The sequence below is a fragment of the Mesoplodon densirostris genome, chromosome 2, assembly GCF_025265405.1.
Source record: "Mesoplodon densirostris isolate mMesDen1 chromosome 2, mMesDen1 primary haplotype, whole genome shotgun sequence".
Taxonomy (NCBI): Eukaryota; Metazoa; Chordata; class Mammalia; order Artiodactyla; family Ziphiidae; genus Mesoplodon; species Mesoplodon densirostris.
In genome coordinates, this window is record NC_082662.1 from 39,764,332 (window position 1) to 39,777,316 (window position 12,985).

The 12,985-nt window shown below is 45.5% G+C and overlaps 2 protein-coding genes across 2 annotated transcripts in view; both read left to right on the plus strand.

The window, feature by feature from the left end:
- Positions 1-4,208: 4,208 nt before the first annotated feature.
- NSUN4 (NOP2/Sun RNA methyltransferase 4) overlaps positions 4,209-12,985 on the plus strand; it is a 30,399-nt gene continuing 21,622 nt past the window's right edge. Inside the window, exons 1-3 of the mRNA XM_060089758.1 lie at positions 4,209-4,323; positions 6,681-6,851; positions 10,759-11,102. Of these exons, the coding sequence (XP_059945741.1) occupies positions 4,255-4,323; positions 6,681-6,851; positions 10,759-11,102 (584 nt within the window). The 5' untranslated portion in view covers positions 4,209-4,254. The remainder of the gene's footprint in view (positions 4,324-6,680; positions 6,852-10,758; positions 11,103-12,985) is intronic.
- LOC132483455 (sperm head and tail associated protein-like) lies at positions 7,490-10,112 on the plus strand. The gene is made up of 2 exons (XM_060088735.1): positions 7,490-9,584; positions 10,099-10,112. Exons 1-2 carry the CDS (start codon positions 7,490-7,492, stop codon positions 10,110-10,112), a joined length of 2,109 nt encoding a protein of 702 aa, XP_059944718.1.

Here is a 12,985-nt window from a genome sequence, read left to right on the forward strand (position 1 = left end):
TCTTGTGGAGCACGGGCTCTAGGCGCATGGGCTTCAGTAGTTGTGGCACACGGGCTCAGTAGTTGTGGAGCATGGGCTTAGTTGCTCCGCGGCACGTGGAATCTTCCCAGACCAGGGCTAGAACCTGTGTCCCCTGCATTGGCAGGCGGATTCTTAACCACTGTGCCACCGGGGAAGTCCCAAAAACTATAATTCAAAAAGATACATGAACCTCAGTGTTCACTGCAGCAATATTTACAATAGCCAAGACATGGAAGTAACCTAAATGTCCATCGACAAGTGAATGGATAAAGAAAATGTGGTATATATATATATATATATATATATATATATATATACCACAGAATATTACTCAGCCACAAAGAAGAATGAAATAATGCCATTTGCAGCAACATGGATAGACCTAGAGATTATCATACTAAATGAAGTAAGACAGACAAAGACAAATATCATGTGATATCGCTTATACGTGAAATCTAAAAAAAAAAAAGAGAGAGAGAGATACAAATGAACTTATTTAAAAAACAGAAATAGACCCACAGACATAGAAAACAAACTTATGGTTGCCAAAGGGGAGCGGTTACCAAAGAGGGGGAGGGATAAATTAGGAGTTGGGGATTAACATGTACACACTACTATATATAAAATAGATAACCAACAAGGACCTACTATATAGCACAGGGAACTATACTCAATATTTTGTAATAACCTATAAGGGAAAAGAATCTGAAAAAGAATATATATATATGTGTGTGTGTGTGTGTGTGTATATATATATATATATATATATATATCTATATCTGACTCATAGTGCTATACACCTGAAACTAACACAACATTGTAAATCAATTATACTTCAATGAAAAATAAAGAAAGTAAATAAACAGACCCAGAACATCAGAGATGATAAAATAGTAGACGAGGACATTGAAATTGCTATTACAAATATGCTCAAGGATTTAATGGCAATCAACATAATGAGTAGAAAATATAAAAATGAATCAAATAGAATTTCTAAAGCTTAAAAATACAGTATCTGGGGCCTCCCTGGTGGCGCAGTGGTTGAGAGTCCGCCTGCCGATGCAGGGGACACGGGTTCGTGCCCCGATCCCGGAGGATCCCACATGCCGCGGAGCGGCTGGGCCCGCGAGCCATGGCCGCGGGGCCTGTGTGTCCGGAGCCTGTGCTCCGCAACGGGAGAGGCCACAGCAGTGAGAGGCCCGCGTACAGCAAAAAAAAAAAAAAAAAAAAAATACAGTATCTGAAATAAAAAATACATTGGACAAGATTAACAAAAGATTAGACACTGATAAAGAAGGAAAAATTAATGTACTAGAATGTTCTTGAAGACAGTAACAGAAACGATAAAAACTGAAGAACAGGAGAAAAAAACACTAAAAATAAATGAACAGGGATTTCCCTGGTGGTGCAGTGGTTAAGAATCCGCCTGACAATGAAAGGGAAACAAGTTCGAGCCCTGGTCCAGGAAGATCCCACATGTCATGGAGGAATTAAGCCCGTGCGCCACAACTACTGAGCCTGTGCTCTAGAGCCCTCGAGCCACAACTACTGAGCCCACATGCCACAACTACTGAAGGCCACGCACCTAGAGCCCGTGCTCTGCAACAAGAGAAGCCACCAAAATGAGAAACCCGCGCACCGCAACCAAGAGTAGCCCCTGTTCGCTGCAACTAGAGAAAGCCTGCACGCAGCAACGAAGACCCAATGCAGCCAAAAATAAAAATAAATAAATAAACAAACAAATAAATAAATAATAAAAATAAATGACCAAAGGAAGTAAGCTGAGGGACAATATCGAATGGCCCAGGAAAGAGAGCAAGACGGGGAGGGGGTTAGTGGAGGGGAGAGAACAAATATTTGAAGCAGTAATTATTAAAATTTTCCAAATTTGATGAAAATTATAAACCCACAGTTCCCAGAAGCTCAACAGACCTCAACCTGAATAAACACAAAGGAAACCACAAGTCACTTATTTTCAACTTTTTGAAAACCAGTGATGAAAATCTTAAACAGAAAATATGTATTATAGGGACTTCCCTGGTGGTACAGTGGTTAAGAAGCCGCCTGCCAATGCAGGGGACACGGGTTTGAGGCCTGGTCCGGGAGGATCCCTCATGCTGCGGAGCAACTAAGCCTGTGCGCCACAACTACTGAGCCTGTGCTCTAGAGCCCACGAGCCACAACTACTGAGCTCGAGTGCCACAACTACAGAAGCCTGCGTGCATAGAGCCCGTGCTCCATAACGAGAAGTCACCGCAATGAGAAGCCTGCACACTGCAATGAAGAGTAGCCCCTGCTCGCTCTCCGCAACTAGAGAAAGCCTGTGTGCAGAAACAAAGACCCAATGCAGCCAAAAATTGAAAAAAAAAAAAAAGATCCTGCATGCTGCAGCTAAGACCTGGCACAGCCAAATAAATATTAAAACAAACAAATAGAAACCACTACAGCTAACATCATGTATAATGGTGAAATACTGAACGTGTTCCCCCTAAGAATGGAAGCAAGGAAAGATGTCTTGTCTACTACTGCTACTTGTGTTCAACAGTGTACTGTAAGTCGTAACCAGTGGAGTAAGACAAAGGGAAAAAAAGGTATACAGATTTGAAAAAAGAAGTAAAAGTGACCTCATAAAAGACACGACTTTGTGCACAGAAAATCTGAAAAGGTTTCAAAGAAAGTTACCAAAACAAAATTGCATTTAACAAGGTTTCAAGATACAAGATCTGTTGACAAAAATCAATTGTACTGGGCTTCCCTAGTGGCGCAGTGGTTGAGGGTCCGCCTGCCGATGCAGGGGACATGGGTTCGTGCCCCGGTCTGGGAGGATCCCACATGCCATGGAGCGGCTGGGCCCGTGAACCATGGCCGCTGAGCCTGCACGTCCGGAGCCTGTGCTCCACAACGGGAGAGGCCACAACAGTGAGAGGCCCGCGTACCGGAAAAAAAAAAAAAAATCAATTGTATTTTAATATACTAGCATTTTCCTGAAAAGTAAACAAAGTAAGCCTGCCACTTCGAGGAAAACAATTGACAGTATTTGTTGCCAAAGATAAAATCTGCGTTTTCAATGAAAAATTAGGATTTTGAAAAACTTGTATGCGCTGCTGTAAGTTTAAAAGCTGCCTAACATTTAAAGACTTTTCTGATGAGATCAGTAGTGATATTAACAAATGTGATTTAAAAAATATATATATTGTATAATGAATGTGAAAACATTTGGAAGATCCGGGACTTCCCTGGTGGCACAGTGATTGAGAATCCGCCCACCAATACAGGGGACATGGGTTCGATCCCTGGTCTGGGAAGATCCCACTTGCTGCGGAACAACAAAGCTTGTGCACCATAACTACTGAAACCCGCTCGCCTAGAGCTGGTGCTCCGCAACAAGAGAAGCCACGGCAATGAGAAGCCACAACGAAGAGTAGCCCCTGCTCGCTGTAGCTAGAGAAAGCCCACATGCAGCAACGAAGACCCAACGCAGCCAGAAAAAAAAAAAAAAGGAAGATCTGCATAACTCAGTGAACCAACAATTTCCAAATAACCACTGTAAAATCTGACAAAATTATGCATGATAGACCAACAGATCTTAATGTAACAGACTATGAAAAGTTCTTTGATATGGTTTCAGATTCTACACTGCCACTAACCTTGAAGGAAACTATCACTTGTCGAATTTTGGTGTAGTATCAAAGAATATTCACAGTTACCTATAAAGGCTATAAAAATACCCCTCTCTTTTCTAACTACATATCTGTGTGAGGCTGGATTTTCTACATATACTTCAACTAGAACAACATATTACAACACATTGAAAAAGAATATCTGAGAATCTAGCTTTATTAAGCCAGACATTAATTTGCAAGAGATTTGTAAAACAATGCCACTTTTCTGACTAAATTTCTTTTAGGAAAATATAATTATTTTTCATAAAGATATTTATGTTAGCATGTAATGGGCTTATTATTGTTATTTTTAATGAATAAATAGTTTTTAAAATTTCTCAGTTTTAATTTCTAAGCTGGTAAATATATATATATATATATATATATATATATATATATATATATATATATATATATATATATATATTTTTTTTTTTTTTTGCAGTACGCGGGCCTCTCACTGTTGTGGCCTCTCCCACCGCGGAGCACAGGCTCCGGATGTGCAGGCCCAGCGGCCATGGCTCACGGGCCCAGCCGCTCCGCAGCATGTGGGATCCTCCCAGACCGGGGCATGAACCCGCGTCCCCTGCATCGGCAGGCAGACTCTCAACCACTGTGCCACCAGGGAAGCCCTAAGCTGGTAAATATTGATAGACAAAATAAACATCTCAATAATTCTCAATAATTTTTAAGATTTTAAAGAGGTTCGAAGACCAAAACATTTGAGAATCACTGATCTAGTCCAACCCTCTCTCCCTTGTTCCCCCAATTTCTAGATGGGTAAACTAAACTGAGGTTTGGAGTGGGAAGGGGCCCTTCCCAGGGAGACTGTGGCTGTGGTTCTGACACTCCATATTTGGTGTAAGCCTTTGAAAACAGATGTGTCTGGGATATCTCTTCTCTAGTGTACTGAATCTTTCTTCACTGGATCCTTATCTGGATTTAAATATCTTTTTTCAATTTAAGTTTTATTTTATATTATAGTTGATTTACAATGTTGCATTAGTTTCAGGTGTACGGCAAAGTGATTTAGTTATACATGTATCCATTCTTTTTCAGATTCTTTTCCCATATAGGTTATTATTATGAGCTTTTTATTTTTATTTTTTACTTTTTTTATAGATTTATTTCATTTATTTTTGGCTGCGTTGGGTCTTTGTTGCCACGTGGGCTTTAGTTGTGAGCAGGGGCTACTCTTTGTTGCGGTGCACAGGCTTCTTATTGTGGTGGCTTCTCTTGTTGCGGAGCACGGGCACTAGGCAACTGGTTTGAATAGCTGTGGTGTGCGGGCTTCAGTAGTTGTGGCACATGGGCTTAGTTGCTCCGTGGCATGTGGGATCTTCCCCGACCAGGGCTCGAACCTGTGTCCCCTGTGTTGGCAGGCGGATTCTTAATCACTGCGCCACCAGGGAAACCCTGAACTTTTTTTAAAAAAAGGCCTTTCTCTATACATGTACCTCCCTCCACCTTACAACTGCTAGGTCCTTGTAACAAACTTCTCAAAGAAATTTAAACTCACATCGCTACTTTCTCATTTTTCACTCCCTCATTCAATAAATATTTATTGAGAGCCAACAATGTATCATATACAGTTCTAGGTGCTGATAATTCAACAATGAATCAAACAAAATCCTTGCTCTTTAAATATTACATCCTAGTGAGGGGAGACAAATCCAGAAAAATTGTCCAGAACTTGTAAATGGGCAGAAAGAGGATTACTGGGTGATCTTTTATTGTAGTGCTGGGGTATACCTTTGATTGACTTTACATTGACTAGGCTATCTTACAACTTCGTAGGGGTAGAGGTTAACTTGTAGAAAACTGATGGCAATGCAAACCTTGTCTGAGAGCAAAGCAAATAATTCCTATCCATAGAAATGCAAATGGATTTTTGTCCAGTAGAGATGGAATTTAATTCTCTCTGGTAAAAGATAATCCCCAACATTATAGTTTATTGCTTAATAGGATATTAATGTTTTTGCAACTATTAGCAAATTCATTTCAGCATTCCTTTGGCTGATAATCTAAATCTCTGAAACTCAAATGCTCATTTGAACAAGTCTTACCATATCACTGGTTCCCTCCTTATTTAGGATAATAATAGATAAGCAGTTTATTATGATGAATAAAATCTTTGGCATGTGTTCATTTTATATTTTTATAAGTTATGTTTTTAACCTTTTGAAAATTATTATTTAGCACACTATAAGAAAATAAATACATATCAGTTGATAATAAGTCAGAAGAATAAAAGCAGAGTAAGAGGACAGCTATTGACTGGTGGTGTAGTATATACTAGTGTAGATAGGGTCAATCAGTCAACAAGTCCTGTACTTCTTTCTCTGAAATATAAGGGGAATCCATCTTCTTCTCTCCATCTTCACTGCCACCACACTAATCCAGACCATGGTCTTCTCTCATCTGATCTCCCTGCCGTACTCCCACCTACTCCGATCGCTGGCTATCAGATGTTCATTTTTAAAAACAATTATCTGATCATGACCCTCCTTTCCACTGGCTCCTGTGGTGGAGTCAAGTTCTGTGGAAGCTTAAAAAATTTGGGAGACCCTCTTTAAGAAAAATAATACAAAAATTAGGTACGAGCCTTAAAAAGGGCAGTGCAAATGACAGGTCCTGAAACTTAAGCTTAATTAGCTTCACTATAAAACCGCCTCTGCCTAGAAGTCTAGCCTCGTTTTTCTCTACCTCAGGATCTCTCTCTGTACTTCTGCCCAGAAGGCTCTTCTCGCTCCATTTTGCCTACCTAACTCCTTCAGTACTCAACTGTCAGCTACCAGTCCTCCCTGATCCCCCAACTGGGTTACGGGACTTACAGAGTCTGTACAAGCATCCAAACGGAGCCAACACTCTCTGCGAAAAATTCTTCTTTTCCAGACCCTCAAAAGATCCCTACGCTGGGCTGGGTTTGCATCTGCGACGTATCGGTGGGCAGAGCCCCAAAAAAGAGCCGTAACTCTCTCCCCTTTTCGTCCGCAGTGGGGCGCACCACCTCTCCGGAACCTGCGCGTCTCCCTTTGCGGTTCCGGTCGGAATTACCCGGCGGCGCACGCCGACATGGCTGCGCTGGTAGGGAGAGGTGTGCGGGACATGCTGAAGCGTGCGGACTTCATGACGGTCCTGCGGAGACAACGACATAAGAAGAAATGGGTAAGGTCCCGTGACAGCAGTGTCTCGCCACCACCCCTCGGGAAACTTCTCCAGCCCTCCCACTTCCCGCACCCTCAGTTAGGCTCGCTACTCCCCCGCCTCTGGAACGCCTTGGGCCTCCTTTCCCCCGCCCCTCAGGGGGCGTGACTAGGCGCCTCCCTCTCACATCTGTTACGTCATCGCCTCTGTCCGCCCTTTTATTTCGTCACAAGCCTTAAGTCTGCAGACTCCAGACTCCGCCTCTCTATGTTACGTCATCACCCCCGTCCTCATTCTTTCAGTTCTGTCTCGCCTCTTGTTTCCCGGCTCTTGGTTACCTTCCCCTGGGCCCCCACTAACCCTTCCACTTCCCTTCCTCCCTCCCCCCCTCCCCCTTTCTCCTCCTCCCTCTCCCCTTCCCCGCTCCCCCACCGCATGACCTCTTCTACTCCTTTCCTCCTAAACCTTCCAGCCCGGCCTCTCTCACCCCTAGGAAGGTGACATAGCGACTTCCCCTTCCCTCCTTCCGCTGCCCTCCGGGAAAGGATTCAACCCCTTCCTCAGCCTCGAGCCGCCTCTGGCGCCCAGGAAGTTACAGTAGCCACCCTCCCGGCCTTTCCCCAAGCCCAGGCAAAAGGTGCAGCGACTCCTCTCACCCCATGGGCTCTCCCCACTTATCCAGGGATCCTTTCTCTGGCCTCACTTGTAGCCCTGGAATTTCTTCCATAACCGGCCAGCCCCCCACCCTACCCCGAGTGATTCCTTCCCCGCCCTCACTGCCCCTCTCCCCAACCCCACAGACTCCCCTGCGCCCAGGAAGATGTTCTTTTGAACCCTGTTCTCCACTCCTAGGAAGGCCCTACTGCCGGGAGCCTATCCTCTTGGGTTCGTCCCCTCCAAGTCCTTGTGTTGACAGGTTCCGCCTTGTGGGGTCACCCCCTGCCCGTCCGCGGAGCCCTTATTGCAACTGGATCAGTCCCCTGAGAACACCATGTCCCTGTCCCCGAGGCCCTTACTTTGACCAACACACTTATCGCTGTTACTGTGGTGGATACCCTTCAGCCCCAGTGACCAACCCAGTGACCTCCCCTCCCCTCACTCATGTGCCTTTGGAAACTGGCCCCATGATTTCACCTTCCATCACTGCTGGGACCCACGGAAATTGCCCCATGATTTCACCTCCTCTTACTCATAGGCCCCTGGGAACTGGCCTCATAATTTCACCTCCTCATGCTCACTGGCCCGTGGAAACTAGACCTATAATTTCCCCACCCCTTTCTCACAGGGTTTTGGAAACTGGGCCCATGACCTCCACTCTGCTCTCTCCCTGGTCCTCAGGGAGAAGTTATAATGATCCTCCTCTTTCCCCAACATCTTCCCCACCCACTGGCGGCTTTTACTATGGCCATGTTAAGCATCCAGACGCTTGTGAACCCAAACCACAGCTTGATGCCCCTCCTGGAAAAAATTACTGTGGCTCCCCACTTTCTTCTCAGGCAGGCACATCTTGTTGTCCTAGCTCACCTCAGGAGGGCTCTTATCACTATTCCCATCTTCCCCCAGATGCCCGCATACCTGCCGCTGGGAGCCCTTACTGTGCCATCCGCCTGCCCCCTGGGAGTACTGGCTCTCCTTGCTCGCCCCAGTCCCAGGTTTCCAGGAAGCCTTGCTTTGAGTCCATTTACTCTTGGGAGACTGGTGGGAGCCCTTATCCCTGCACAACCTCAGGCACTACAATTTCTGGTCCACCCTGTCCCCAGCAACCACCTCTTCCCCTGTCCTCCCACTGTCCTTTTTCTGCCTTCTTTCCTTCACCTCCAGGCAACCAGTTTATGTCTCCACCCCAGGCACCCCACTGCAGAAGCTATAAGGAACCCCCTCTCCCTATCTCAGTTTGCCCCCAAGCTAAGTCTCCCAAATCCTCAGAGTTAAAACAGCCATGTGCTCCTCACAGATGTCACTCCCTGGTCACCCAGCACACTCCTCCTGACCAGCCCATGTCCCCTAAGGCCAGCATCTCTCCTCCACCTCCCTCCTGCCCTTCTGGTTTCTCCAGTCCTTCTTGTATGGTGACATCCATCACAACTTGCTCAAATTCCTGCCCCAAAGAACTTTCCCAAAGGACTACCGCACCTACTGTGGTCCCTAGAACCCTCAAAACAGTTATCCCCACTTCCCTTCCCCTTCGCCTTCCTTGTGATCCTGTCTTCCCCAATAGTTATGCTCAGACCAGCCCCCGAGGACCCCCCATTGGACCCCCCTGCAGCACCCATGTATATTCTGTGGTTTCCCCCACCCGCTGCGATCCCTGCCTACTCTCTGGTTCCCTCAATCAATCCACAGGTCCCCTTCAGTGTCATAACCAGCCAGTGGTGCCCCCCTGTGGCACCTATAGCACTCCCAGGGGCCCACCCCAACCTCATCGCCAGCCTGTGGCGCCTCCTTGTTCTACGCATATCTATTCTTTTATCCCTTTGAGAACACCCTTTGACCCCCCAAATTTACCCATTGCCCCCCGAGCCTGGGGCCATCTTGATACTATGCCCTGTGGCCTCCATGTCTACTCTGTGGCTTCTCCAGACTGCCGCAAGGAGTCTCCCCAGATCCCCTACAGCTGTCCTTTGTCTTCATCCAAGAGTTCCAGCTGTAGCACTAATGCCAACTGTAGTTCGACTGTTGTTATTAGTGAATGCCAGAATAGTGACAGCCAGAGCAAGAACACCCTCCAAAGCACAAGTTGGAGCCAGAGTGAGAGTACCCATAGCCCTAGTACAAAATGGAGTCACAGAAAGAGTTTCCATCTTAGTAGAAGTCTGAGTGGGAGCAATAGGACCCATCAAAGCATAAATCAGGAACAGAGTGAGAGTCCTCAACTTTTTGAAAGTCAGGGCCAGAGCGAAAGTACCCAACATAGCAAAAGTCAGGGCCCGATCAAGAGTGCCCTCCATAACAGAAGTCGGAGCCGAAGCAAGAGTCCTTGCAGTGGCAAAAGTCGTGGCCAGAGCAAGAGTCCCCACCATAGCAGAAGTCAAGGTCGAAGCAAGAGTCCCCACCATAACAAGAAATGAGGGCACAGAAAGAGTTCTGACCAAAAATCCAAGCTAAAGCAAAATTCATAGACAGTAACAGGGCTGCCAGCCATAGCAAGCATCCCAGCTGTGGCAACCAGGACCAACTTGTGGACTCCTCAGCTGAGGCCTTTCTTCCCTTTCAGTCTTCTTTTGTGCTCTTCAAGCCTGACTCATGTCCCTCTCTGCTACCCTCATAGCAGTCATCCTGTAAGTCCCCACTTTTGTTCACACCTCAAAGTTTCTGTGAGCTCTCCTCATCCCACCTTCCTGGAGTCTGGGGACTTTCCCAAAATGACCCTCAGCCCTGTGATTCTGAGCCTTGTGGTGTCAGTCACTGCATGACCTTAGGTAAGTTACCCTCATCTCTCCATCAAATGTAGAAGGTTGATATTTTTTGTATCCCACTGTGCTATCTCTTGTGGTGCTCACCTAAACTAGGAGACATGAAAGTGCTTTAGAAAATGGAAGGACTGTTCAGAAAGAAAACATCTTCTATATTTAAACTTGATGCTTCACCCAGGGCCTACATAGTTTCTACCAACCTTCTGTAGACTCTTCTCAAGAGTCCTCTCCAAGGCCTCAAAGGAGTATCCTTTTTATTGGTGACCCCCACATACTATTGTGAGAGTTATAGCTTACTTTCACAACACTGAGAGAGAAAGGCTGGTTCCCCACTGCTTGTCTCTCACACACTTCTTTGGCAGGCAGAGGCAGGATGCAAAGACAGGATGCAAAGACAGGAGTGGGCACTAGCTGGATCCACGTTTGCTCCAGCGCTCTGAAGTACTGGTGGGGTCAGGCAGTAAGGGGATAGAGGCAAGACTGGAAGACCAATAGGCCTGTTCTCATTCTTTTAGGCTGCCACAGAGCCCACATTTCCTGCCACTCGACTGGCTCTGCAGAATTTTGACATGACCTACAGTGTGCAATTTGGGGATCTTTGGCCATCGATCCGGGTCAGTCTCCTCTCAGAGCAGAAGTATGGTGCACTGGTCAATAACTTTGCTGCCTGGGATCGTGTGAGTGCTGAGCTGGAGCAGCTGAGTGCCAGGGATTTCGTGAATGAAGCTATCTTCCACGGGGAACCAGAACCTGAGAATGGCCAAACTGCAGCTCCACCCCCTGCCTCCTGGGCCTGCAGTCCAAACCTTCGATGCTTCACTTTCGCCAGAGGGGATGTCAGCCGTTTCCCTCCTGCCAGGTAGGATATGGAGCTGGGGCTGGGGCTGTCCTGAGTGTCTGCTGGAAGTAGACAGGAAGAGACGCAGCTCCTGTCCTGTTTAATAGGGATCTTAATATTGCTAATATTTACTGAGTACGTATACATGCTGGGCATTATCTCCTTTTGTTCTGTCAACAGCCCTCTGAGGTGGGCAATATTATTGTTTTTCTTTTACATTTGAGGAAACTGAGGTGCAGAGAAGTTAAGGTACTTACTTGCTTTAGGTCCCTTAGATAGTAAGTGGTGAAGCTAGTATTTAGGCCCAGGCAGTCTGACCTCAGAACCTGCACTTTGAACCTGCTTAAGTGCCCCACTTCTACTGCCTAAGTAAGAAAAAAAACAAAAACCAAAAAACCTTTTTACATGAGCACCCTCTCCAGTTAAAATGTGTGTTATTTACAACTGCTTTCTCACTTGCCCCCATCAAAATGAGTAGGACAAGTAACCTCATGATACCAAATAAGAGGTGGGACTTGCCTAGGAAATAGGGCTTGCTTAGGGACACAAAGTTAGTACCAGACCAGACTGGGGTTAAAAAAAGGAGACCTTCCAGTCATCTTATCCAATGCTCAGATGTATATGAAGTTGAATGAAAAAAGACTCTGTAATAAAATGCTAAATTGAGAAAAGGAGAGCTCAGTGTTAGCTGTAGGATGTGGGAATTGATCTTTGAAGGATTGATTCATTCATTCAACAAATATTTATTGTCTACCAAATGCTAGGCACTCTTAAGTGCACAAGTCCTCATGGAGCTTGCAGCCTAGTGAGGGAGATAACTGTTAAAAAAACTATTTATGGTTGTGATAAGTGCTACAGAAAAAAAGTACAGGATGCTATGAAGTCTTATAGTTAGGAGATCTAATGCTGAGGAAGTGAAATTTAAGCTAAGACCTGAAAGCTGAGTAGGAATTAAAGCTGGTGGCATGGGAGTGGGGATGGGAGTGTGATGTGAGGCTACAGAAGAGGGCTAGAGCCAGATTTTGAAGGTTTTACAGGCCTTATGGGATCATGGACTTTTTCTCTAAAAGGAAGAGGGAGCCATGAAAGGTTTGTTTGTTTGTTTTGTTGTTGGTGGTTTTTTGTTTGTTTTTGGCCACACCATGTGGCATGCAGGATCTTAGTTTCCTGACCAGGGGTCGTATCTGTGCTCCCTGCAGTGGAAGCTCAGAGTCTTAATCACTGGGCATCCAGGGAAGCCCCAGCCATGAAAGGTTTTAAGCTGGGGAATAACATGATCAGATCTGAATTTTTAAAATATCATTCTGGCTGCTGTGTGGAAAATAGATTGGAGAGGGGCAAAGCTAGAAATGGTGTTGTAAATTAGGAGGCTTTTACAATTGTCCTAGCTGCTGGTTTGAGGGAAGACTATATGCTTAAGAGAAGTAAGGGATGAGGTTGGAAAAGTACATGGGGGCCATGTGTGGGAATCTTGAATGTCATGAGCTAGCAGGTTGGGGGAAGGGGATTTTCCTGGTGGTCCAGGGTTGCTTTTAAATGGCTGGAATTACGAAGGCTGGGCAGCTTCAGACATGTGCCTTTTAATTCATATTGCTGTAATTGCAATATGTTCATCTGTTCTAGAGAACCACTGAAGAGGGTTTCTGAGTAGAGGAAAGGTAATAATGTACAGTGGTTAAGAAAACCTAGGTTTGGATCCTGTCTTCACCACTTACTAGACATGTGGCATTGGATAACTGAGCCTTGGTTTCCTTATCAGGAAAATAATCTGGAAAGTAATGGTAGTAATAGCTGACAGTATAGCTCACTATGTGCCAGCTACTGTTCTAAGTACTTGTTTTCTATTACTTCCTTTAATTCTTACACTAATCCTATCTGATAGGTATTCTTATTACAGATGAGGA